We start from the raw sequence: 27,900 nt of genomic DNA, 5'->3' as shown, positions 1-27,900 counted from the left end.
TTGTATGTCCCAGAGGTGAATGAAACATGGGAATTCCTGCTGGCCATACAGTAGACTCTCACACCGTCACTATCCAAACACCTGGCTGCCTGAACCATCTCGTCACCCGAACACCAACCAAGCCCCTCGCTCTCTCTGTTATTGTAGAGCAAAGCCAGTCCTTTTGAAGCAGCCCAGTCATGCTCCCATGATGCCTGGCCCAGCCGAGACTGGCTGGTTCATTCAGGCTCTGACGCTGCTGCGTCAACTGAGCAGGGGTGAGGTAGGGCTGACCCGTCCGATCCTCTTAACACACACAGAGGTACACACACACACACACACACACACACACACACACACACACACACACAAACACACACACACACACACACACACACACACACACACACACACACACACACACACACACACACACACACACACACACACACACACACACACACACACACCATTCTGGCTCAGGATGTGTTTGGTGGTTGCAGAGAAATGTTAACCAAACCCCACAGGAAACTGCACCACTGCAACCACCATGGTTCCTTTTCTTCACTAATGTCCTTAGAGCTCACATCTTTACCAGAAAGATAAAAGACAGATCAGATGATAAGGACAACCCAATGTTTGACAGTTATAGGTTTCATGGTTTTTAGACATCACAGAATCAGAGCTCTTCATGGTATCTTCAAGAGTTGAGCCCATTGAGGCTTGGCTATATCATCCTTCCTTATTCCCACCAATTCATTAACTGATACATGTTTAATGAATATCCTGGTAACGAGCAGCCTGTTTCATTCACCACTACGGGTAATATCAACTGTCTATCCACTACTGACAGTGTGACAGAGGTATAGTCCACTAGTCCAACTAACTTACATTTCATCTTCACTAGAGTCTTTGCACTCATACTTTAATGTTTAGTGGAACCAGCTTTCTCACCGGTCTGTACATATATGGACATCTTGTGATCACGTCTAGCCACATTCTTCTCAATGGGCTGCTACCAGGCAAAAAAAGGCACGTAGTGTGAGAGGAATGCTGAGGAAGTACCATTAGTCAGCCAGGCCGTCACCACAAGCAGAACCGACCACGGGTCTGGCTGCGTGTGTGTCTGTGTATGTGTGCCATACTGAGTAAACGCATGAGAGCAGAGGAAACTCTTACTGGTTCTGTATCTGTAATTTTGGGATTAGGCTTGCCTGCCACACACCAATTAACCTCATGTGTTCCTGTTCTACTCACACTTATGTCTTCTGGAGAGCACAGAACACAGACAGAACCAAGTTGGATTTGTTAGGCGTTTGGTACAAATTTTGAGAATGCTCATATTGCTCAGGACTTTCTTCTTTGTCTGTCTTTGTTTCTCTCTCTCCCCCCCTCCTCTCCTCTCTCTCTCTAGTTATATTGACTGGCTGGCTGTCTGTCAACGTGTCTCTCATTCTTCCTTAAGGGTTCGTACAAGAAAGGAAATTTGATCCATATCTTAATCCCAGACTCCAAAATTGACCCCTTTCAGAGAAATATGATACCTTCAGTCAAAGGCCATGTCCACTCTAGAGCAAGTCCCGGGGTCCTTTTCCTGAGTTTGACTAAGGTAAACAGGTAAGCACAGGTGAAATGGTTTGGTGTTTGAGCAACTGGAGCATTCCATTGTGCTGCACCATTTTGGTTTTGGTCTGTGCTACATTTGGCATACCAGTCGCTGTGTGCCTAAGTGCTTAAAAATACATTAGTCGAAAAAAACAAATATGACACAAATGGTCCAGCGCACCCATTAAGGCCTGGACCGTCTTTGCAGTGTGGGTCACTGTTGCCTCCCCACAGAGAGAAATGAGACAGCCATTGTTCTCTGGAGGGAAACTCAAATGGACACTCTTTCTCTCTCTCAGACCTATTCAACATTACATGATAGTTTATACAGATTCTAGATTTAATCTTCGTAATTATGTGTTAACCTCAGACGTAAGTGTCTTTCCATGTGTGTAAGTGCACTTTCATTACCTCCAGCTGTTTTGATGAGAACACAAAAATGTGTTTTATTTGGGCGTCTCGGTACGTGCCTTTGCTTTGTACCCTGTTATCACTACAGAGGAGAAAACAAAAACTATATGTTGCCATGCCAATGACTGAACAGTAAGCGACACGTTGAGGAAGTGTGAGGTGAAATATGATTCAGAGAGGGAGGATTCTTAAAGGCCCACACATACTGTATGATTTTAGCCTTCTTATGCCACAATTTTGCCGTCCCTGACACGTCCTGATCCGTTTCACCTGCCTTTGATTGTCCCCACCCACTTCCAGGTGTCATCCATTTTCCCCATTAGTCCCTGGGTATTTATTCCAGTGTTCCCTGTTTGTTTGATCCCAGTTCATCTTGTCAAGTCAACCAGCGCTGTTTTCCGTGCTCCTGCTTTTTCTTATCTCTCTTTTGCTAGTCCTCTCGGTTTTGACCTTTGCCTGCCTTGACTGAACCCTCCTGCCTGACCATACTGCCTGCCCTGATCTCGAGCCTGCCTGCCACTCCTGAACTCTGACCATGTTTATGATCTTTTGCCTGTCCACGACCATTCTCTTGCCTGCCCCTTGGATTATAATAAATATCAGAGACTCGACCATCTGCCTCCAGTGTCTGCATCTGGGTCTCGCCCTGTGCCCTTATATCCCAGACAATATGTTGATGACAAAATCTTAGGTCGTAAACGATTGTCAGACATCTTGGCTTGCTCAGTGTGACGGTCTAGGTTTGCCGATTAAATACCACTGCGTGCGGTCATAGGCTTGGAAACAGTTTTGCCAGTGTCAGAAATATTGAGCTTTTATCGTGTAGTGAGGCTGGTGTTACGAGCCGATCCCAGTGACTGACCAATAGGAACACAACCGGCACTGAGTATTGTTGTGGATATTCTAATCAAGTAAGGGAGAAGAGACTTTCATTTTTTTCAAACAATCAACCTTTAATATCGATACAGTTTTGCAATAATGGAGCTGGTCAACAACCACCCGTAGCTGATTGTTGAGAGCCCAATAATACAGAAAACGAAGAGAGGAACCATCCTTTCTCGGAAGCCCAGCATTGTTAGAATGGAAATGTCTTACTATTGTTAAGCATATAATTGTTAACTAATAATATTCAACAAATGAGATAAATTCATATTTTTTATCTCACAGTATACCCACAATAATACGATCATTGTGAATAGTCACAATAATATAATAGTTTGATTTAAAAGATTACATGCGTTGCAAAAATAACAATTTCCATAATCTTGTTTACATGGACAAATCTGAAATCAGGCTACCTCAAAATAAACTTTCTACCACAGCGACCATGTTATTTTTGGGAAACCTATTTAATTCTGAGTTAAGACATATCAAATTTGTACGTGAAAACTATTTGCATACTTTCAGTTTTTCTAAACTCACTTCACTTGTGCATAAGCATAGAGGGAGGATTACGCTTCTGGTGAGGGGAACATGCACAGACCAAATACACCGCTGCCGTTGACATACCTTACATCGGCTGACGTAGCCTCTCAAGACAATTGCAGAATGTGACGACAGAAGTGAAGCAAATCATACAATCTGGCCATGATTATATTAAGATTTTAAATTGGTAACATCAAACAATGTGACATGTAATAATCGCAAAAGACTGAATCCGACTTACAGTGTGGGAAGGAAGGGCTTTAGTCACTGTGGTTAATGCTTTGTCCTCTAGTTCCTACAGCCCAGTATGCCTCACTCAGGTTGATCCCATCATTATTCACACATGATTCACTCTCTCATCATCTTCTTGTGTATTACACAAGATTACAAAAGTATTTTGCTGTAAAATACAATCCACAGCCTGAGGGGCAGTCTAGTTCACATTCATGCCTCACGTCATTTCAAGCTAATTCTGTCTTATATAAATATTTTGCCTTCCACTTATCCACAGATCCTCTGGTCCTCTTGACTCACTGGCCTCTTGTGAAACCAGCTGTCTTCATCTCATATATGGTTATAAACCCCTGTACATTACTACGTTCCATTGACGGGGCTAAGGCAGGTTGGGGAATAGGAAGTGGACAGGTTCTCTGACAGTGACCTGTGGGGACTTCGTTGCTCCCAGTGTTTTCAACATTGTTACCGATTCCAGCAATTCAACTCACATTGTGTTTATGTACAGCGTTAGGTATTTCCTAATAAACTCTTGGGTTGGGAGGGATGATGAACGTGACTGTTTAGCCCCACACTAGGTGTTTCCTTCATTTACAGCTGGCTGTGTTTCAGGAGCTAGCAGCAGTGTCAGCACTAGCAACAGGTCTAACAGCGTTTAATGAATGGCTCAGGGAGAGCCACAGGAGAGTGGAGACTATTACTATGCATCTTAATACTTTTTTAGGGGAGTTTACTGTATGTTTGCCTTACTGTGTTGTTGGGATACAGATCATTTCAGTCACAATACATGGGATAGGACACGCAAATGAATCAAAAGGACATGAGCGGATATCCACAGTGTTTTATTGCAATATCATTGCTTTATGTGTTACACAAACCTGACTGTTTTCCTGTTAGTGAGATGAATTTGGCTTTTTAGACAGCAAACACCTAGATGGCAACTTGCTGTTCATAACACTCCCACACTGTCACCTGTCACAGTCACGAGTCCAAACCTCTAGAGCTGTCATCGAGATGATAAGATCATCGCCGATGGTGGGATTTATACAGCAGTGGTTATCTTTACCATCATCTTTCATAGGCGTGATAAAGATAAACTATAACAATGCTCTCTATATCTCTCTTGTGGTTAATGAATGGACACAGTGCTTTATGTCTCACGTTTGCTCTCGCTATTGCCTCATGTAGATATACACAGATACAAAATGTGTGTATAATATTAGCTTGTTGCATACAATATACAGTACATCATATTAATGTAGAATCACATATTCAAGGTGTTTTACATAGACTACTTTAGATACACATGTTTAGTTTATCCTGAAAGGTGCTTGCCTGACAACTCAAATTGAATACTTCCGCTGCTCTATACTGTCACCACATACTTCAGTCTGAGAATGCAATCATTGAAGTTGTTCGTGGTGATGTGAAAATGAGGGGTGTTGTACAAAACAAAGTCATCAGCGATTGGATCATCTCTAACCAATCAGAGTATCAAAGCCAATGACATATTTTCAAAACGTTGCTTCACCCACGTGTCCTGGCTTTGGCTCAACCCATCGGTTTCTGGGACCAATCAAAAGGTCTCGAACGTATTTTCATTGCAGAAATTGTCGGGAAGGTACTCGGTTCGAGACTCATACTCAGATCGAGACTTACTGCAGAGAAGAAACTGATGTCCATGGGTGTGGCATAGAATTTGGCCAGAGCAAGGAGTTTGGGTAGCCAAGCAAGTAAGGTGCCATGGGTTACTTGAAATTAGCATCTGGAAAATTACTGTCCAAAATGACCGCTCTGAAATCTTATTCAACATCGATTAAAATGACTGTGTCCAGTGAAAGGGCCAAATAGACTCAATTGGGGCCATTACCACATTCGTTATGCATGTTTGGTAAAGGAGCAGAAAACAAGACAACTACAATACAGCATTCATATTGTTGACCTGTTGTAGGTACATGGAAATGTAGAAACATTTTGTCTGAGTTCTTTCCTTTAGACCTGAAAGGACCAGTGTATTTTAAGCTAGAAGCTCAATATGAATGTCATAGTGACGATATCACCCTCATGGAAATAGAAACGGTGTGGTTGATAACATTATTAAAAGCTTGCCTAATCTTCACATAGATGCCATCTAAAGGTAGCTGACAAAATAAACAAAACACCTCAAATATATTTTAAACAGGTTCTTCCACACAGGTGTGGTTCCTAAATGAATTAAGCAATTAAAACATTCCATCATGTTTAGGGTCATGTATTAAAATGCCTAGTTGACCATTATGTTGGTTACCATGGCTAGAAGAAGAGACATCAGTGACTTTTAAAGAGGGGTTTGAAAGGATAATAGGGGGTTTAAAGTGTGTGTTCAAAGCAAATGTTATTTGTCACATGATTCGTAAACAACAGGCTCACAGTGAAATGCTTATTTATGGGCCCTTCCCAACAATGCAGAGAGAAAAATATATTCAAAAAAAGAATAACACGAGAATAAATAAACAATGAATAACGATAACTTGGCTATATACACACAAGATGCAAGTACCGAGTCGATGTGCAGGTGTAAGAAGTAATTGAAGGAGATACAGTGCATTCAGAAAGGATTCAGACCACTTGACTTTTTCACAATTTGTCACGCCTTAATATAAAATTGATTTAATAAAAAAAATCCTCAGCAGTCTACACACAATGACAAAGTGAAAACAGGTTGTTTTTTGTTTGTTTTAAACATAAATACTATTTACATAAGCATTCGGACACTTCTATGAGACTCGAAATTGAGTTTAAGTGCATCCTGTTTCCATTGATCAACCTTGAGATGTTTCTACAACTTCATTGGAGCCCACCTGTGGTAAATTCAATTGATTGGACATGATTTGGAAAGGCACACACTTGGCTTTTCAAGGTCCCACAGTTGACCAAGCCTTGAGGTTGAAGGAATTGTCCGTAGAACTCAGAGACAGGATTGTGTCGAGGAACAGATCTGGGGAAGGGTACCCAAAATGTTATGCAGCATTGAAGGTCCCCAAGAACACAGTGGCCTCCATCATTATTAAATGGAAGAAGTTGGGATCCACCAAGACTCTTCCTAGAGCTGGCATCCCGGCCAGGTGAGGTGACCAAGAACCCGATGGTTACTCTGACAGAGCTCCAGACTTCCTCTGTGGAGAGGCCAGAATCTACCAGAAGGAAAACCATCTCTGCAGCACTCTACCAATCAGGCCTTTATGGTAGAGTGGCCAGATGGAAGCCACTCCTCAGAAAAAGGAACATGGCGGCCCACTTGGAGTTTTCCAAAAGAAAGCTAAAGGACTGTCGGATCATAAGAAACAAGATTCTCTGCTCTGATGAAACCAAGGTTGAACTCTTTGGATTAAATGCCAAGCGTCATGTCTGGAGGAAACCTTTCTCCATCCCTACTGTGAAGCATGGTGGTGATAGCATCATGCTGTGGGGATATTTTGAGACTAGTCAGGATAGGGGAAATGAACGGAGTAAAGTACAGAGAAATCCTTTACATATAACATCTTATTAATCATTACCTCTTATCAAATACTCAGTCAAATTATTGTAACATTCTTGGATTTGCAAATCTCCTTCTTTGATCAGCCTTTTGCATTATTCAGTTCTACACAAATTGGTATAATCATTTATTTACTAGCTAACTAAATAATAACACAGAATACCCACACACACCTATATGAAACAAGGTTCCTAGTGGACTGTCAAGACATGACAGCTTTTTACAACATAGATGGCGGGTGGGGTGGGGGTAGAGAGAGAGAGAAAGAAAAAGGGACACTTTCTATAACTATTCTCCCATTAACCATATACTTTGCACATGAACCGCCGCCCATTTGGAATAAAAAATCATGAATGTATTTACATGTGTCTTCGTCGTTTATCTCGGGCCTGATTGTCTGAAAGGGGTCTCCCCTTTCCCATCCTCTACTGTTGTTCACTCTGGAAGATAACCAGCCATGTTGACGGTTCCCATTGGTGATGAGCGTTGTAGGATAGTCTCACTTAGATTCACTTTTCTCGATATCTGACTTAAGACAGCTAATCAGTTGTACCAGTGATTGTCTGAGGTGAGCTTCTCACCGCTTCCTCCTCGTGTTGGTATAGATTATCTTATCCCTCCTAAAATCACATTCATATCTTAACAAAAATACGTCTATAATTGTTCATATTGTATTCACAACATATTGGATGAAAACTTGACAGATGAAGGGGGTATCCTTTCTAAGTTATAGTATTTGGCCCATACAGTTTTTAATAACATCACAAAATGAAAAACAATATGACATTAGTGACCACTTCCCACATTGTGTTCCATTATCACTTTTTGGACATTAGAGTTTGGGTGGGAAAAAGTCTCTCTAGACATAGTTATTCCTTTGGTTGATACTAAACGGTAGAGAGAGAGTTTTCTCCTGCTTAAATTTAAGACCGGGTGTGAGCTGTCTGGTTATTGTCAGCTATTGCCAAGCTGATCCTTTGAGATCCTCCCAGGACAGTCAGGACATCGGTCAATGCAGATAATCCAGGTAGCTATTTAATTAACTATTTAGTGGTCTTACGGCTTGGGGGTGGAAGCTGTTCAGGGTCTTGTTGGTTCCAGACTTTGTGCTTCGGTAATGCTTTCCATGCGGTAGCAGAGAGAACAGTCTGTGACTTGCATGGCTGGAGTTTTTGACCATTTTTAGGGCCTTCCTCTAACACTGCCTGGTACAGAGATCCTTGATGGCAGGGAGCTCGGCCCCAGTGATGTACTGAGCCGTACACACTACCCTTTCTAGCAACCTGCAGTCGGGTGCCAAGCAGTTGCCATACCAAGTGATGGTGCAGCCAGTCAATATACTCTCAATGGTGCAGCCAGTCAATATACTCTCAATGGTGCAGCCAGTCAATATACTCTCAATGGTGCAGCTTTAGAACTGTATTGAGGGTCCTATATTGACACTTTGCCTGTTTTATGGCTCATCAGAGGTTGTAGCGGGATTTCTTATAAGCGTCTGGATTCGTGTCACGCTCCTTGAAAGCGTCAACTCTAGCCTATATCTAAGTGCGGATGTTGCCTGTAATCCATGTTTTCTGGTTGAGATATGTTGTATGGTCACTGTGGAGACGAAGTTGTCGATGCATTTATTAATAAAGCTGGTCACTGTTGTGGTAAACTCCTGAATGTTATCTGATTAATCCCGGAATATATTCCAGTCTGTGTTAGGAAGCAGTCCTGTAGTTTAGCATCCACTTCATCGGACCACTTCCGTTTTGAGCATGTAACTGGTACTTCCTGTTTGAGTTTTTCTTGTAAGCAGGAATCAGGAGGATATAGTTTTCCCATAACAGTCTAACAGGACTAAGCTATATGGAATTGTTTTAAGAAGGTCATACCAAGGATCATTTTGCTATTTGAGTTGGATTTTTAAGACACCTTGAAGTATCCAAAAAATATAAAAAGTATTTGGTTAAAAATGCATGTGGCCTTACTGCTATTAGCCCATACAAACACATTGAATAACTGATTCACTACACAGAACAACAGATAGTCTCTCAAAAAATCGGAAGGAAGTTTGTTCTGAAGTGTCTGTTCTATATCTGAGAGATATAAGAAAGATCAGGAATTGTTTTGATTTAAAAAAAATGTATTTCACTTATTTTTGGCACTAAACAGTCCCCATATACTGTATACAGTACCAGTAAAAAGTTTAGACTCATTCAAGGGTTTTTCCTTATTTTTACTATTGTACATTGTAGAATAATAGTGAAGAGCAAGGAAAAACTTGACTTAGAAAGAAACACACCTGTCTATATAAGGTCCCACAGTTGACAGTGAAAGTCAGAGCAGAAACTATACCATGAGGAAGATCACCGAAATAGAATAGTGAAGGTTATAAAACTATTTCTAGAGTGTTGACTGTTTCCAAGAGCACAGTGGTCTCCATCATTGGGAAATTAAAAAAATATGGAACAACCCAGACTCTGCCTAGAACTGGCCGTCCAACCAAACTGAGAAGCCGAGCAAGAAGGACCTTGGTCAGGGAGGTGACCAAGAACCCAATGATCACTCTGACAGAATTACAGAGTTCATTGGCTGAGATTGGAGAACCTGACAGAAGGACAACAGTTTCTACAGCACTTCACCGATCTGAGCTTTTGGAAGAGTGGCCAGACGGAACACACAAAAAAGACACACAAAAAAGCACGTAACAGCACGTTTGGAGTTTGCAAAAAAGCATGTGAAAGACTGAGAGCATAAGGCAAACATATTCTGTGGTCTGTGAGAGAAACATTTTACTCTTTGGCTTGAATGCATAGCGCTATGTCTGGAGAAAACCAGGCACAGCTCATCACCCGTCTAACACCCTCCCTACCGTGAAGCATGGTGTTGGCAGGATCATGCTATGGGGAGGCTTTTCAGTGGCAAGGACTGGGAGACTGGTAAGAATAGAAGGAACAATGAATGGGACCAAATACAGGCAAATCCTTGATGACAACCTGCTTCAGAGTGCAAACGACCAACAGAACAATGACTCCAAGCATACAGCCAAAGCTATGAAAGAATGGCTTCAGAACAACAATGTGAAAGTCCTTGAGTGGCCCAGGCAAAGCCCGGACTTGAATCAAATTCAAAATTAGTGGAAGATTGCTGTTCACCGTTGCTCCCCAACTAACTTAACAGAGTTTGAGAAAATATTGGAGAAAATCCACAAATCCAGATGTGCAAAGCTGATACAGACATACCCAAGACGTATCAAAGATGTAATCGCTGCCAAAGGTGTTTTTACAAAGTATTGACTCAGGGGTGTGAATACTTATTTAAATGAGGTATTTCATTTTTTATACATTTGAATTTTTTTCTAAAAAACATGTTTTCACTTTGTCATTAATGGGTATTGTTTAGATTGGTGAGATTTTTTTTTTATTTAATCCATTTTGAATTGAGACTGACACAACAAAATGCGAAATAAATCACAGGGTATGAATCATTTCTGAAGGCAGTGTATGTCCAGTCAGTTCATGGTTCTGTTTCATATAGGCTCACCTTGAATTCTCAATGGCCACTGATCTATAATATGAATATGGCCGAAATCTATCTAGTCGTTTAACCTATTAGTTACAATGGAAAAGAGGCTAGGATAGGGAAGGTCTTGAGAAAAAGCCCATGGTAAGAATAAAATTTAGCTTTATTTCATGACATAGTGTCACTGTATCATGGCAGTTGTTGAGATTGGGAAGAGAAGGGGAGCGAGAGGGGGAGAGCGAGTGAGAGAGGTTTACTGGAGAAAAATTAGATTAAATGAAAGCAGAGCAAGGAATGTACAAAAGACCAGATGCACTCAGAAACTGTTGCTGTCAGAGACAGAATTTAAGAAAGGTAGAAGAGGGAGAGAAGGAGAGGGGATAGTCAGCAAAACACAAGAGAGGGGCACCTTCCAAGCTAATAAAAAATAAAAAACTAACCGTGACAGGAAGGAGAAAAGAGAGAGAGTGTGAGAGAGAAAGAGAGAGAGGCTGCACAAGGTAGGGTAGGAGGTGGGGGGAGCAAGAGAGGGAGAAGCAGAAGGGTGTGTACACACCGGCACCACCCTCTTCCCCTTTCTGCCTGTGTGTCACTAAGCTCTGAAACCCTCTCTCTCACACAGAATATAAAAAAAGTTGGCCAAAGTCTGTCTCAGCTCCAATAGCTACCAGACACCCACAACAACCTCTCTCTCTTTTTATCGCTCTCTCTCTCTCTCTCTCTCTCTCTCTCTCTCTCTCTCTCTCACACACACACACACACCACCCCTCACTCCTGGCACAGAGAAGACAGGACCACTGGAGAGACCATACACACCTCCGCCTCCTCCTCCAGTCACTCACCCAGCCATCGCCAGACGTTAAGCCCAGGATGTGGACTTTGCTCTTGGGGGTCACCTTAGGATTACTGGCCTCCTCCAGGTCGGAACCTGCTCAAGGTGAGGGCACTGCACCTCTCTCTGCTCAGCGGATGCCTCTTTGTCTGGGGCTTTTTTCTCTGGTTTCAGCCTGGAAACACTCTCCTTTGTTGGTGGATTTTATGGCGACACATTTGATGAGAATGTATAGTGTGTATATTTGTGTGTAAGGAGTGAGAATGATAGGCTGAGGCAGTGCCAAATGGATGTGTAGACGCTGGTAAAGCAACGTGCGCTAGGCTACACAAGCTTACGTCTGGCAGTCTGAGACTCATGACAGCACAGACACAAAGGAGACAGTCGCTCGTGCTCTCTCACACACGCACACTCAGACACACACTTACCGGAGAGTGTGTTAGGGAAGAAAACGATGAGCCCATTTCTGGCAGCTGCTCTTTTCTCATGCATTCAAGCAGTTATCTTGGTATTGTTTTGCCACTGTAGCCTTCAGAAAGCATCTATCTGCTCTTCAATCAATGTGAGGGTACGAAAGAGCTCTACTCATTGTCTGACCACAGCTTAGGGATATGTTGACGTGCTTTAATGCTAATTTTCTAACACAAAGGAGGAAACTCATCAAATCCTCTGCCTCTCTCTTTAATTTTCTTTGGCTTTCGCTCCCTCATGCTTTCAGTGAGGGATCTTGATTGGATGTATGTCAAAGGGGCATCTTTTTGAGGAGGGGAAGTTGGTGCTGAATCAAACAGGTCTGGCTTAGTCTCCCTCTCTTTGACTTGGCTGGGTGGGGGGAGGGGACGGGACGGGTATCACTGTGCCTCCTCTCTGGCTCTGTGCCAAATCACAGCCAACATACAGCTATAAATATGAACGGTTTAAAGGAAAACAAGAGAGGAAGTATAAGGTCTCTTGTGTGTGTGTTTAAAGGTTTAGAAACAGAAGGGTGTGTGTTCACATTTCCCCCATGTGTTCCTACTGTATATTTGTTTGCCCAATGGTTTAAGCTTAGGGCATGCAGTGTTGTAAGGAGCTGATAGCTGTGTGTGCGTGTGTGTCTATGTGTGTGTGTGTGTGCGCGCGCACATGCACGTGTGTTAACAGTAATTGGGTGTCTGGCAAATGCAATCCAGGGGTGGTTACAGCTCGTCCTACCCTGGCCTTGTCTTTGAACCCTAAATGTGCTGCAGTCTTTCCTCCTAAAGCACATCATTAACAGCAGGACTCATGGACATGTGTTTCATCCAGACATCCATGTAAACCAAGATCCTATTAATGGAAGCTTTTTACAATGGCTCTCGCATTACTGTGGATCCAGTCCACATGTGGTTCTTTAATGTCCAAGGCAATAGAAGGTACCTTGAAATTTGACCTTCAGAAAATGTTTTGCTCTCCTACCCATTCTGGTTAATTACGCCTCCTATTGGATCCACTTCACTCGCAAACACACACAAAAAAACATTCATGCAACATCCATGCATGTCCATGTTATAGAAATATTATGATGGCTGTTCCCATCGCTAGGTTGTTTGCTCAGGGTGACTTGGCTAATGGCCAGCTTTACTCCGCTCCTCAGAGCATGTTAGACAAGGCCTGATTGATCAGATCCTGGCTAAAGGTATGCACAGGGCCAGATCAGTCTGTGTGCATGTATTTGCTCCCCTAGCGTAACTACCCCTCCCGTACCTTTGGGTGTCACATTTCAAGTTGAGGGTCGGTGAGAGGCCCCTGTGGAGCAGGACTAGGGCCTCACAAAGAGGGCTTGTGCCCATGCAAGCTGGGAGTACTGTCACCTGCCATCTGATCTGCATGGACACGTGCTTGACCCTTGTACTACCCTCCTCTAGCTTTCTCTACCAACCAACCACCCGTAGGTGTCACAGCCTGGCCATCACGAAATTGAGCAATTTCTTCTCTTCCTCTTTCATTGAGTTTCAGCCTCATCCCCCTCTCCAGTGCTTTTGGTGGCCCATTCTCTCAGTCAGAAGCTGATCTGCATTTAAACTGTATTTCAGCCCTACTGTATCTCCCAGAACGTTGTTAAACCTATCAATTACGCTGTAAAGCCTCTTTGTGAGTCTCAGGCTCGCCGGTAGCAAGGCTGTATCCCCGGCCCTACCTTCTCTTCCCTGATCATATACACTGAAGTCTTTGTAGCCCAGGCAAAGCTCCAAAGGCCTCTCTCTGTAATGTATACAGATCCTTAATGCATGAGGCAAGCCCAGCCATCTCTAACCCCACCCCCCCAAATCACCAACCACACCGACTACATTTTGTAATTGGGACCAATACAGCGGCTGTAGCTAAGTGTATTTTTCTATGGCATTTCTGTGAGCTTTTACTGCAATAATGGTAATCATGTAATACCTCAAATGTTTTCTCAATTTGGATGTAAGAGGTGGGAGCTGAAAGTCTTTGAAAGACATAATGGTGAAAATGAACGGGTCACTGAGATTTGAGAAGCAGAACCTCTTCATGCCAAGCCTTCAAAAAAGTAAGAGAAGAAGAAAGGCGGGATAAGGGAGTCAGAGGGAGTCAGAGAAAGGTTGAGGAGGGGGAAGAGAAAAAGAGAGTCCTTCAGGTGACTTTGCTTTGGTGAGTTTTGTGTGAAGGGATCTCATGTTTCTCCTGTACCACTGGTCTATTGGCTCTGTGGATCCTGTGACCAGCAGAGTGAGGGCTAGCCACAACATACATGCTGACAGCACCGTCTTCTACTGAGAGAGAGATTAACAGAAAGAACATGGTACACAAGATCAATGTCACACTGATATTGCCAGAGTCTGTGAGAAATGTACACTCTTAGAAAAAGGGTTCCAACAGGATTCTTTGCGGAAGGAACAATTTTCATTTGTAGAATCCTTTTTGGAAGACGAGGGTTCTTTGTAAGGCAAAGGGTTATACCTAGAACCTTTTTCATTGTAAGAACCATTTTTTTGTTGTTGTAAGAAAGGGTTCTTTGATATTCTTTGGGAGGCCAGAATGATTATTTGGAGGGCAAGGAGGGATCTGCATAGAACCCTTCTGAATCTGAATAAGCTTTTTTATTGTAAATATTTGTCTTTCTTTTAAATAGTGCCTGAGCATTAGTCAGTGTTTAAACGTTACCATCAGGAGTTTGAATAATCTGATCCATTTAAAAAGATAGGTGTGAGAATGGTTTAAACTGTACCTACTATATATGGGAATATCTTTGCTTTTATTTGGTATGTCCTTATTAAATTGTATATATACAGTACTGACATAGTTGATATTTGAGAGAGAAAGATGCATCAGAGAAATTCAGACAGGTGGGAAAGAGCTGTTTGGCTTTCAAGTCTGATAAGACAGCTAGGAGAGCACAAACTGCAAATTGACTAATGTGTGTGGTGGTGGTTGCCAGTGTACAGTGTTTACTAGAGTGTGTGGTGTAATATGCTGTGTATAGCTATAGGAGAGAGAGGAGCCTTTCTCTTCCAGTCAAAGCACCTGGAGGTTCTGGCATGCGCTAAAAGCTCCCTTTTCTCCTAGCCAGCAGCCTCTGTATATCCAGACCCTCTGTGGTCTCTGGCCCTTTCAACTCCATTAACTGACAATAGAACTTTTCTAGAGTCACTGCCTTGGAATAGCAGGATCTTGGAGTGACAAAGCAGCACATGGCCACACTCCCTGCATGCTAATGGTAACTCCTCTAAATCATGGGTTCCCTCTCTTTTCAGTCGTCCAAACGCTGTGTTCACTTTGATCCACCCTGGGCAGGTCTGTGATGCCAGGTCTGTGAGGTTTTTCTCAAGTTTAGACACATTGTGGGGTGTGTGGGTATGTTTGTGTGGTTGGGGAGGGGTTTGTGGTTGTGAGTGTGTGTGTGTGTGTGCATGTGTGTGTGCATGTGTCTCTGTGCCCAACCGTCACTAATGGTAAAGTAACTTCCTGTTCAACTTCCTGCCTCTGCTAGGACTCTAGTGTACACCAAAGGGCTGGGCCAGGCAGTTAAACTGATGCCCTAAACATTTGTTCACTTTCGCAATGTGACACGTCATCAGTTAACGTATGGGGTTAATAAGGGAACTGCTGTGAGTGCATTGACTCTCCACAACTCTGTGCTGTGGGTGGCCAAGCAAACTGCAGTCAGACAGGTAGAAGATCTAAGTCAACTATTATACGCTCACCCATCCATCCACCCCAAACAACCACCCTACTTTCGTTTTTGCCTTAATTAACCATCTGTCTCATGTAACCATACTAAATGTAAGATATAATAATATACTGAACAAAATATAAACGCAACATGTAAATGTTGTTCCCATGTTTGATGAGCTGAATTAAAAGATCCTAGACATTTTTCATACACACAAAATGCTTAATACTCTCAAATGTTGTGCACAATTTTGTTTACATCCCTGTTAGTGAGCATTTTTCCTTTGCCAAGATAATCCATCCAATTGACTGTTTAATCAAGAAGCTGATTAAACAGCATGATAAAAGACCACTCTAAAATGTGCATTTTTGTCCCACAACACAATGTCACAGATGTTTTGAAGGAAGCACCCTGACTGCAGGAATGTCCACAAGAGCTGTTGCCGGATAATTTAATTCCCTACCACATATAACACAGGAACAGAATCAATAACACCTGGGGAAAGAACCAAAGGGAGTGACAGATATAGGGGAGGTAATAAGGAAGGTGATGGAGTTCAGGTGAGTCTCATGAGGCACAGGTGCACGTAACGATGGTGGCAGGTGTACGTAATAATGAGTAAACTGGCGACAATTAGCACCAGAGAGGGGGAGCGGGAGTAGACGTGACATAAGCATCAAGCTCATCACCATGCATTTTCATCGATACTTTCTCCTAATAAACTGCATGCTTTCATAGTGGGAGGTACACAAAACAAATAAACGCGTTAATAATACGTTTACTTAAATAAGTTTACTTCTATATGATGGCTATTATTTCAACATTTGTTTATAAAGGTGTTTCCACCAGCATTTCTCGCACAATTAATTTGACAGACACAAAAAGATCCCACCTTATCTAGCGTGTTATGTAAAGTTTACCAGAAATGTACGGTTTCCATCAGGCCTGTCGTAAAAAAAAAGTATTCTTCATGTACTTTAGTTGCATACAAAGGTTGGGTGGAAACGTGGTTACTGGGACGATTTTGCTCAGGTACAGTAATTTGTCAGTTATTTAACAACATCAACTTATTTTTCTGTGTTATCTTGAGTTCATGGACAAATTCTGTGACATTAGTGCTAGTACGAAGTCGGACCCAGGCGAAAGAAAAGCAGCAGGCAGAGGTAATGGTAAATCTAGAATATTTACTTAAGGTCTTCATAGCAAAACAACAAAGCAAGGGCACACGAGAACACTGAACAAAACATGAGACTTCAGCAACTGGCCCTGTCCACAGAGGATCCTAAATAGTCATCCAGCATGTGATCCCAATAAGCCCAATCAGGGTCACCTGGATACTAGAAGTAACCCAGTGGAAACTTCAGGTAGTACACTCAAGGGAGAAAACCTGACCTGTAACAGGATGTGGAGGTGGGATGAACCCTCATGGACCGGGGAAGATGAAGACGATAGGCCACTGGATTGATGCGCTGTAGAACCTTGAATGGCCCAACGTACTGGGGAGCCAACTTCCTAGATTCCACATGTAGAGGCAGATCCCTACCAAAACCTCCAGACCATCTGGCCTGGACGCAGGAGGGGACTCGGGCGGCGTGATGAAATCCATAGAGAGATGGGATCATGGTCAATAAGGTGTTGGCAGCGGATGAAGAAGCCCCAGAGGTTGCTGATGAGGAGTCTTGTTCCCGGGCCCATGTCTGACAGGCAGCCACAAAGTTCCGAGCGTCCGCCTCCGCCTACGGCCACCAAAACATCCTCCTCAAATACTCTAGTGTTCGCTGCCCTCCCGGATGAGAGTGAGACTCGATGAGTGAGCCCACTGAAGTACCTTGGACTGTGCCCCAAGAGGAACAAAAAGTATGTTAGGTGGACAGGTGTCTGGAATCGCCTCCCTACCTTGTGCCTTCCTCACAACAGTCTCTATACCCCAGGAAACCCGCGCAAGGATGAGCGACCTGGGGATGATGGATTCAAGCGGCCGATCCTCACTTAAGCTGGGGAACTGGCGGGAAAGGGCATCTGGCTTCACGTTCTTAGAGCCCTGATGGTAAGATAACGTGAATCTGAACCGAGGGAAGAAGAGAGCCCAATGAGCCTGTCGCGGGTTGAGGTGTTTAGCCTCCTGGCTGTAGTCCAAGTTCTTATGGTCAGTCTAAACCTTAAAGGGATTGTCCGAGCCCTCCAACCAGTGACGCCACACCTCCAAAGCCAGTTTAACCGCAAAAAGCTCCCGATTGCCGACATTATAGTTCCTCTCCACTGGAGTGAGACGCCAGGAGAAGAAGGCACAGAGATGAAGCTTTTGGTCTTTCGCCGAGTGCTGAGACAGATCCGCCCCTACACCAAAGTCACAGGCATCCACCTCTACCACAAAGGGAAGAGAAGGATCCGCATAAAAAACGACGTTTCAGGTCCTGGAACGCCTTCTCAGCAGCAGGGGTCCAGCATACATGCCCAGCCCAGTCCTTGGTGAGCCTTGCCAATGGTGCCGCCACAGCACTAAAGTCTCTCACAAATCTCCGGTAGAAATGAGTGAAACCCAAAAAATGCTGAACTTGCTTGACCGTGCTGGGTCGCGGCCAGTTGACCACCTCTCCTACCTTTTGGGAGTCCATCAGTACACAGCCCTGAGATACGATGTACATACCCCAGGAAGGAGATCTGAGAAATGTGAAACTCACACTTTTCGGGCTTCTCTAACAAGTGAAGAGTGAGGAGTCTTTGAAGAACCTGGTGGACATGTTGGATGTGTTCAGCCATGGACTTGGAGAAGATGAGGATGTCATCCAGGTACACAAACTCAAACTGGTGAAGGAAGTCACGCAGCACATCATTAACCAAACGGCATGACCCGGTACTCATAATGTTCATTAGGAGTGTTGAATGCTGTCTTCCACTCATCTCCCTGTCTAATGCGCACCAGATTATACACATTCCATCAATCCAATTTAGAGAAAACGGTAGCTCCCTGGAGTCTTTCAAAAGCTGATGACATAAGAGGAAGGGGGTAACGGTTATTGATGGTAATGTTATTTAAACGCTGGTAATCAATACAGGGACATAATCCCCAATCCTCCTTCCCAACAAAGAAAACCACCTCTCCTGCAGGTGAAGTGGACGGCCGAAAAAAAATCAGCCACCAGAGCCTCCTTAATATAACTGTTCATGACGGCAGTCTCTGAACCTGAGAGAGAATACAGCCCTCCTCTCAGAGGAGTGGTACTGGACAGGAAGTTGGTGGCACAATCATAGGGCCTGTGAGGAGGTAGTTTGCTGGCCCCTTGTTTGGTGAAGATCTGACCCAAATCCCAGTAAGCCCAACGTACACGGGAAAGATCAGTCTTGTCATTCCCAGCCAGATGAACAGGAGGATCGGAAGTCTCCAGATGAGCAGGACTGGAAAGGTGTTGAGAGAGAGATCCTGGCAGGTGAACTGGCATGAATGATTCCATCCCAGAACTCTTCCCGAAGGCCAGTCAATTTGAGGATTATGGGTGGAAAGCCACAGATGTCCAAGAACCAGGGGAAGCTCAGGAGAGTTCACCACATGGTCATCCAGAACTAATAGCTGAATAGGCATGGTGAGTTTCTTCACCTTCCCAGATCCTAGGTGTTGACCATCCAGCGCAGTGACCGACAACAGTGTCCAGCTTAGTGAGTGGCAGCCTCTGTTGGCGAGCTAGTCTATGAAAGCAGGAATGTCCAACTGTCCATTGTCCCACCGCAGGTTGGCCGGAAGCAAGGTGCGTACCGTATCGGCCACAGGAAACTGTATCTGATTCTCCAGAGAGGAAAGTCTGGTGCCTCCCAATTGCATCAACTCCTCTGAAGGATATGAAGGAGAACCATAGTTGAACTGAGAACCCTGATGGTGTACAGGACAAGAATCGACTACCTCAGCGGGGCCCAAAATACTGGAACCAACTCGGGACCCCTCAGTCCGCTTGTGAATCCGGATGGCCAGAACGATAAGCTCCTCCAGACTATCAGGGTTGTCCTGGGAAGCCAGTTCATCATTGAGAACCTCGCTGAGTACGTTCAGAAAGACTGAGTGAAGTGCCTCTATTTCAACTGCTCTCAGCAGCGAGTGTCCGAATATCAATGGCGTAATCAGCTACACTCCGGCTGCCCTGCAGAAGCACAATGAGTCTTAGAGCAGCACTACTGCCACTTATGGGGTGATCAAAACCAATCCTCATCTCCTTGGTAAAGCTTTGCCAATTGAAACACATGTCTGATTGCTGCTCCCAGATGGCCTTGGCCCAGGCCAGAGCCGTCATGAGAGCAAGGAGATGACATATGCTACTTTGGAATGCTCGGTGGAAATGATGATGCCTGCAACTCGAAGACCAGCGAATATTTGAGCAGGAACCCACGACACCTCCCAGGATGCTCCTCATAACGGGAGGCTCCCGAGGGGAGGAAGACGATGAGCTGGTAAGAAGTGGAGAGTTAGAAACCGCCACAGGTGCAGCAGCAGTTGCTTCCGTCTGTCCTGTCTGACAAATTCAGGCCTACATTTCAAAACCAACTATCAAAGTGGCCAAGGCTGCAGTCCAAACATGTTATTTCTACAACCTCAGCCCTCGCTCTAGCCACTTTCCCCAGGGAATCCCTGTCGAAACCAGATGCAGTTTGATTGTCATCTTAAGTGGAGGTCCAATTCACAAACTTTGCCCCCTCGGCCCTCGATTTAGCTCGAGGGAACGAGTGAAGAACTTTGATCACTTCTGGGGTAGATACAGTATGAGCAAAATTCAATGCAAAATGTAGTCACTTATCAAACTCTGCTTGTTGTGAAGGGTCAAATTATATCAACAGGTCTGCATTTTGGGCATGTCAGACAAAATTATGATGATAGCCTGCTATAAAATATATATACGATACCATTCCAAAAGTTTGGGGTAATTTAGACATTTCCTTGTTTTTGAAAGAAAAGCACATTTTGTTGTCCATTAAAATAACATAAAATTGATCAGAAATACAGTGTAGACATTGTTAATGTTGTAAATTATTATTGTAGCTGGAAACTGCACATTTTTTATGGAATATCTACATAGTTATCAGCAACCATCACTCCTGTGTTCCAATGGCACGTTGTGTTAGCTAATCCAAGTTTATAATTTTAAAAGGCTAATTGATGATAAGAAAACCCTTTTGCAATTATGCTAGCACTGATGATCTTCTTGGCCTGCAACAACTGGTGTTGTAGGTGTCTTGGAGGGAAGGCAGTGTGCACCCAATGGTGTGTTCGGCTGAGCGTACCACCCTCTTTAGCGCCTTGCGGTCCGCGGCGGTGGTGTAGCCGTACCAGGGTGTGATGCAGCCCGACAGTATGCTCTCGATGGTGCTCCTGTAGAACACTGTGAGGGCCCTCGGGGACAGACCACATTTCTTCAGCATCCTGAGTTTGAAGAGTCACTGTCATGCCTTCTTCAACATGGTGTCTGTGTGATTTCACAATTTCAGCTCCTCAGAGATGTGCAAGCCAATAAACTTGTTGACCTTCTCCTCAGCGGCCCAGTTGATAAGGATGGAATGCCCGACCTGGTTCCTCTTGATGATTACAATCAGCTCCTTTGTTTTGCTGACGTTCAGGTTTTTTACCTGACACCACGCCATCAAGGTGCCTACCCTGTAAGGCCATCACATCATTGTTGGCATTTAGGCCTACTACTGTCATCAGCAAACTTGATGATAGAGTTGGAACTGTGTGAGGCCACACAGTCGTGGGTATACTGGGAGTACAGGAGGGGACTGAGGATGCGCCCTTTTGGTGCCCCTGTGTTGAGAATCAGTGTCGAGGAGTTAATGTTGCTTATCTTCACCACTTGGGAGGGGGCCCGTCAGGAAGTCCAGGACTAAGTTGCATAAGGAGCAGTTCAGTCCCAGGGCTGTGAGCTTTGTGGTGAGCTTAGAGGGCACTGTGGTATTGAAGGCCAAGCTGTAGTCGATGAAGAGCATTCTCACAAATGCATTCCTTTTGTCCAGGTGGTTGAGGGAAGTGTGCAGTGCAATAGAGATTGTGTCATCTCTGGATCTGTCAGGGCGGTAGACGAATGGTAGCGCCAAACCCATGAGAAGAGAGAGAGATGGAGAGCGACAGGTTTAGACAGAGATGGATGTAGACAGGTATTGAAGCGGGTGGCTCAGCACTAGGGGGACCCATTGCTTTCATGGTACTTCTTATCCCTATACACTGATCGTCGTGATCTGTTGCTCTGCCAGTGCCCAACAGTCTGGAGACACAACACAATTCTCACTTGCACCACACCTTTCGCAACTGATGTTTGTGCCTGTTGCCATTGGTAATCCTATATCAACAAGTATCCTGTGTGTGTGTGTGTGTGTGCACATGATGCTCATGCTTTTGCAGTCTGTAGACAATAAGGCCTGACACTCTAAGAATATTGATGTTACAGTATGTGGAGGGAGAACAAACTTTAAACTGAATAACTCAATGTCCATTGATGATCAAAGCTGTGTATAGCCAAACCCATGAGAAGAGTGATAGATGGAGGGAGAGAGGGAGAGGTTCAGACAGAGATAGATGAAGACAGGCATTGAAGGGGCTCAGCCCTACGGACCTTGCTCTTGACGTCCCTCTTGTCCCTATACACGTATCCTCTTGGCCTGCTATTCTGCCAGTGCCCAACACCCTGGAGACAAAAGACAAAACACAATGATCGCTTGAACCACATCTTTCGCAACTGATGTTTGTCTCTGTCGCTATGGTAATCATGTATCAGCAAGCACTATAGGATAGGATATCTGGGGTGAGATTTCCTATGTGAATGTGTGTGCGTGCTCATGATGTTCATGCTTTTGCAGTCTATAGACATATTGATCTAATATTTCTATCCATGTTATTCTGACTATCTTTACAAACTTCCTCAGAAGATGAATATATGTACTATTCCTAGAGCTCTGAAGGCCCTTTTCTGGAGGTGAAATCACAACTGCACTGTGAAATAACTCTTACACTCGTTTTTTCTGCTAGCACTGACTTTGCTGATTCAAGAAAATGTATAAGAGCATGTGCTAAATGACTAAAATGTAAATGTAAAAAAAGCTTAGAAAATATCCTTGTTTTTGAAAGAAAAACATAACATAACATCAAATGGATCAGAAATACAGTGTAGACATTGTTAATGTTGTAAATTACTATTGTTGCTGGAAACGGCAGATTTTCTATGAAACATCTACATAGCCGTACAGGAGGCCATTATCAGCAACCTGGCCTTCTGGCCTTCTTTAGAGTAGTTGAGTATCTGGAGCATCAGCATTTATGAGATTGATTACAGGCTCAAAATGGCCAAAAACAAATAACTTTCTTCTGAAACTCATCAGTCTATTCTTGTTCTGAGAAATGAAGGCTATTCCATGCGAGAAAATGCCAAGAAACTGAAGATCTCGTACAATGCTGTGTACTACTCCCTTCACAGAACAGGTTAAAATGGCTCTAACCAGAATAGAAAGAGGAGTGGGAGGCCCCGGTGTACAACTGAGAAAGAGACGAGGTAGAGACTCGGTAATTCTCACTCGGCTGCCCCAATACTGTAGTTCCCATTTCTTATTTCGGTATGTCACAAGACTGTATGATTTTGTCACAGAATAGATTCTCACCCAGATGCAAATGTGCTGTTCACCATTTTAGCAACTGACTGTGGAAAAGTGATCGGAAGCCTATACGATAGGCTTGATATGATAATGATTCTGTTTGTTGCTGTGTGTGTGTTTCTGTGTGTGTGCTTGTGTGTGTGGGCGCACCACATCCTGTTCATTTGCAGTTCAACCCGTTATTTTCTGCCAGAAGATAGTTCCGCAGAACTCTCCCTTTTATCCAATGAGATAGTGTTGTTGTACTATAAAATGAGGGGCACATCACAGAGAAATGTTAGCCATATTGTATTTAAACAATTGGTTACATAATGTCATCTAGTTAAGTGTGTTGTTGTAATTGCAGTTTTTATATTGTGTTTAGGGAAGTTTTAACTCTATGTTTGTGAGGTACAGGCCAAAGAACAGGGCATGTTTGCAAAAGGAGTGAAGTTATGTTTAAATCCTTGACCTTTTATTCTCATGGAAATTGGCCTATATGGATAGGTGTAAGGGATTTCCTCCTCTTCTTCCGAAGAGGAGAGGCGAGAAGGATCAGAGGACCAATATGCGGCGTGATAAGTGTCCATGGCTCTTTTAATAAGAAATACTACACATGAACAGGACTGAAAACAATAAACGTGGCACGAACGAAATCCAAAACAGTACCGTGTGGTGAAAAACACAAACACGGAAACAAACACCCACAAACAAACAGTGAAACCCAGGCTACCTAAGTATGATTCTCAATCAGAGACAACTAATGACACCTGCCTCTGATTGAGAACCATACTAGGCCGAAACATAGAAATCGTCAAATCATAGAAAAACAAATATAGACTGCCCACCCCAACTCACGCCCTGACCATGCTAAATAATGACAAAACAAAGGAAATAAAGGTCAGAACGTGACAATAGGGCTAAATTGAAATGTTTCTTAAAGAAGAATATTAAAAGTATATGCATAAGCATAGTAGAAATTTAAAGGGAACATTTTGGAGATTATGGGAAAATTATTACACCAAAGTTGAGGACACGACAGTTCACCTGACACCACACTGACACCAGACTGATTCCAAACATTACACTGTTCGTCACGTTTGTTGTTAATGAAATCTGAAAATACTCTGGATACATTCAGTAACATGATACAAATATTACTGGAAAATCTGGGATAGATGCAAGTTGCAACAAAAACGGCCCATTTTAAATCGCAATGTGGGTCAGGTAGTCATCATTTGAAAGCTTGTTCTATTACCAATATGACTACCTAAGTTATAAAATAGGATCTTACAATGTCAGGCGTTCACAAGGCAATTCAGGGAAAAAGATTGTCATTTTGGTGCACATACCCACTGGGCACACACTGGTTGAATCAAAGTTGTTTCCACGTCATTTCAATTAAATTATGTTGAACCAACATGAAATAGACCTTGAACTTACGTCTGTGCCCAGTGGGTATATTGAAGTACATGATATATTTTGGTGAGTGTTCTGTGGCAAATTTTTGTCACAATAGACAAACATAGGTTCAGAACAACCCAGGGTATGATGCAACGTCATCTTGTAACCCTATCAGTCCCGAGACCCCAGCAAAAATTGGCTTTTCATTCATTAATTCTTTCTTCTACCTGTATATCCAGTGTTTATATTTAGCCTCACCTTGAAGTGTTTCATCATTTTCTTTTCAGGACGGCCAGAGCTACAAGTATAACACAACACAATTTGACATAAACAGTTGCATTCATAAGTTATATTGACAAATGTCAAAATAAAATTGTCAGCCAAGGCAAAAACCTGATAAAAAAGGAATTTATATGAATGCTGTAAGTACAGAAAATGTTGCTTAGTGGAAAATGAATATCCAACTAGTGATAATTGTTTGTAGTTTGTGACAGCAACTACGTGAACTATAAAAGACACGATGTCCTGGGATTTCCTGGGATTTTCTATGCAGAAGAACCCCTCAACCTTCTAACGACTCTAGTGTAGCTTGTGAGCGTCATTGACCAAAAGACTTTACACGTGCGTGCCCGTTTGAGTCTCAGCTTTTCAATGATTTGTAGCTCAAACCATTCTGACTATGACATTTTTGTAAAAAGAACCAGCCCCTGGCCTCTTCGGAATCCTCCATTGTCTCACAAACACCGATCTAGGTCAGCCCCCGTTAATCACACAGACAAATTGTACAACCCTGAAGTCTGTAGCTCAAACACACAACGTTTAAACAGGGTTAGAAGTCCTAAGTCACACTGGCGTAACAGTGGGAATAATATAATTTATTAAATGAAAGCAGTATGCATTGTTTGGCTTGCTTGTATGACATCAAAGCGATATTTATAATAATCATCAACGTCTCATCTTTCAAAACACATTGAGTCCTCTTAATTTACACCATTTCCCTCCCTCAGACAACAAAAAATGTGCTACATTTGCCCAATTAGCGTGTTCTTCAACAAGGTACTGAGCAAAGAGTCTGAATACTTATGTAAATGTCATATTTCAGTTTTTCATTTTTAACAAATTAGCAAACATTTCTTAAAATCTGTTTCTGCTTTGTCATTATGGGGTATTGTGTGCAGATTTATGAGGGGAAAAATCTATTTAATCAATTTTAGAAGAAGGCTGTAACCCAAACAAAAAGTGGAAAAAGTCAAGAGGTTTAAATACATTCCGAAGGCACTGTATACTATAGTAATCACTGTAGTGTTCTTTTTTTACATTACTGTAGTATTCACTGAAGTGTTTTTTTTACATTACTGTAGTATTCACTGAAGTGTTTTTGCTGTCTGTATATACCTAAGTAATAATGTCCAGGGGGGTGTGGTATATGGCAAATACACTCTGCCATGGCTAAGGGCTGTTCTTAAGCATGACACAACGTGGAATAGCCATATACCACAAACCCCCGAGGTGCCTTATTGCTATTATAAACCAACATAATTAGTAAAAATGAATGGTTTGTCAAAACCGTGGTATGTGGTTTGATATACCATGGCTGTCAGCCAATCGCGGACAAACTGAAATGGTCCAACCACACAGACAGCATGGTGAAGAAGGCGCAACAGCTCCTCTTCAACCTCAGAAGGCTGAAGAAATTTGGCTTGTCACCAAAAACACAAAAACACCACAAACTTTTACACATGCATAATCGAGAACATCCTGTCGGGCTGTATCACCGCCTGGTATGGCAACTACTCCGCCCACAACCGTAAGGCTCTCCAGAGGGTAGTGAGGTCTGCACAACGCATCACCGGAGGCAAACTACCTGCCCTCCAGGACACCTACACCACCCGATGTCACAGAAAGGCCAAAAAGATCATCAAGGACATTCCATTCCATTGAAACATTAATAAAGTACAGTATTTCTCACATGTTGGTATTTTGAGATTATCTCCATAATTATATTGTTTATATTTTTTTAAGCATTGTTTGTGCATTGCCAGTCAGGGGTGCCAGTAATTTTGGAGCCCACTATATATATACTGTACTCTATACCATCTACAGCATCCTGCCTATGCTGGTCGGCCATCCCTCAACCATATGTACAAATTCTTATTCCTTCCTTTACACTTGTGTGTATAAGGTAGTTGTTGTGAAATTGTTAGATTGCTTGTTCGATATTACTGCATGGTCAGAACTAGAAGCACAAGCATTTCACTACACTCACATTAACATCTGCTAACCAATAACATTTGATTTGATTCGATTTAAACTGCATTCAGGGCTTGATCCCTCAGTTTATAGTACACTCCAAGCTCATCATTAAGCTGGAGGCCCTGGGTCTCAACCCCACCCTGTGTAAATTGGGTCCTGGACTTCCTGGCGGGCCACCCCCAGGTGGTGAAGGTAGGGAACAACATCTCCACTTCACTGATCTTCAACACTGGGGCCCCACAAAGGTGCGTACTCAGCCCCCTCCTGTAGTCCTTGTTCACCCCTGACTGTGTGGCCATGCACGCCTCCAACTCGATCATCAAGTTTGTAGATGACGGGCCTTCCGAGTGGCGCTGTGGTCTAAGGCACTGCACCGCATCACAGTGCTAGCTGTGCCACTAGAGTTTCTGGGTTCGAGTCCAGGCTCGGTCGCAGCCGGCCACGACCTGGAGACCCATGGGGCGGCACACAATTAGCCCAGCGTTGTCCGGTTTAGGGGTGGGTGGCAGGGATGTCCTTGTCCCATAGCACACTAGCGACTCCTGTGTGGTGTCAGGAAAATAACCTCATACTCAATATCATCAAAACAAAGGAGATGATCGTGGACTTCAGGAAACAGTAGAGGGAGCACCCCCCTATCCACATCGATGGGACAGCAGTGGAGAAGGTGAAAAGTTTTAAGTTCCTCTGCATACATGTCACGGACAAACTGAAATGGTCCACCCACACAGACAGTGTGGTGAAGAAGGCACAAAAGGAACAGAGCCTTTCAAAGTCAGAAATGTTTTTCACCTTTTCACCGAAAACCCTCACAAACTTTTACAGATGCGCAATTGAGAGCATCCTGTCGGGCTGTATCACCGCCTGGTATGGCAACAGCACCACCCACAACCACAGGGCTCTCCAGACGGTGGTGTATGCAAAACGCATCACCGGGGGCAAACTATCTGCCCTCCAGGACAGCTACAGCACCCGATG

General features: G+C 43.4%; 1 protein-coding gene across 1 annotated transcript in view; it reads left to right on the top strand.

Moving 5' to 3' along the window:
• The first annotated feature begins 11,034 nt into the window (after positions 1-11,034).
• The window catches only part of cd44b (CD44 molecule (IN blood group) b), a 41,393-nt gene continuing 24,527 nt past the window's right edge, over positions 11,035-27,900 (top strand). Inside the window, exon 1 of the mRNA XM_021600657.3 lies at positions 11,035-11,615. Coding sequence (XP_021456332.3) covers positions 11,549-11,615 — 67 coding nt within the window. The 5' untranslated portion in view covers positions 11,035-11,548. The remainder of the gene's footprint in view (positions 11,616-27,900) is intronic.

Source organism: Oncorhynchus mykiss, chromosome 1, assembly GCF_057628025.1.
Source record: "Oncorhynchus mykiss isolate SJ-2025 chromosome 1, ASM5762802v1, whole genome shotgun sequence".
NCBI lineage: Eukaryota > Metazoa > Chordata > Actinopteri > Salmoniformes > Salmonidae > Oncorhynchus > Oncorhynchus mykiss.
This window is presented reverse-complemented; position numbering and strand designations above follow the sequence as displayed.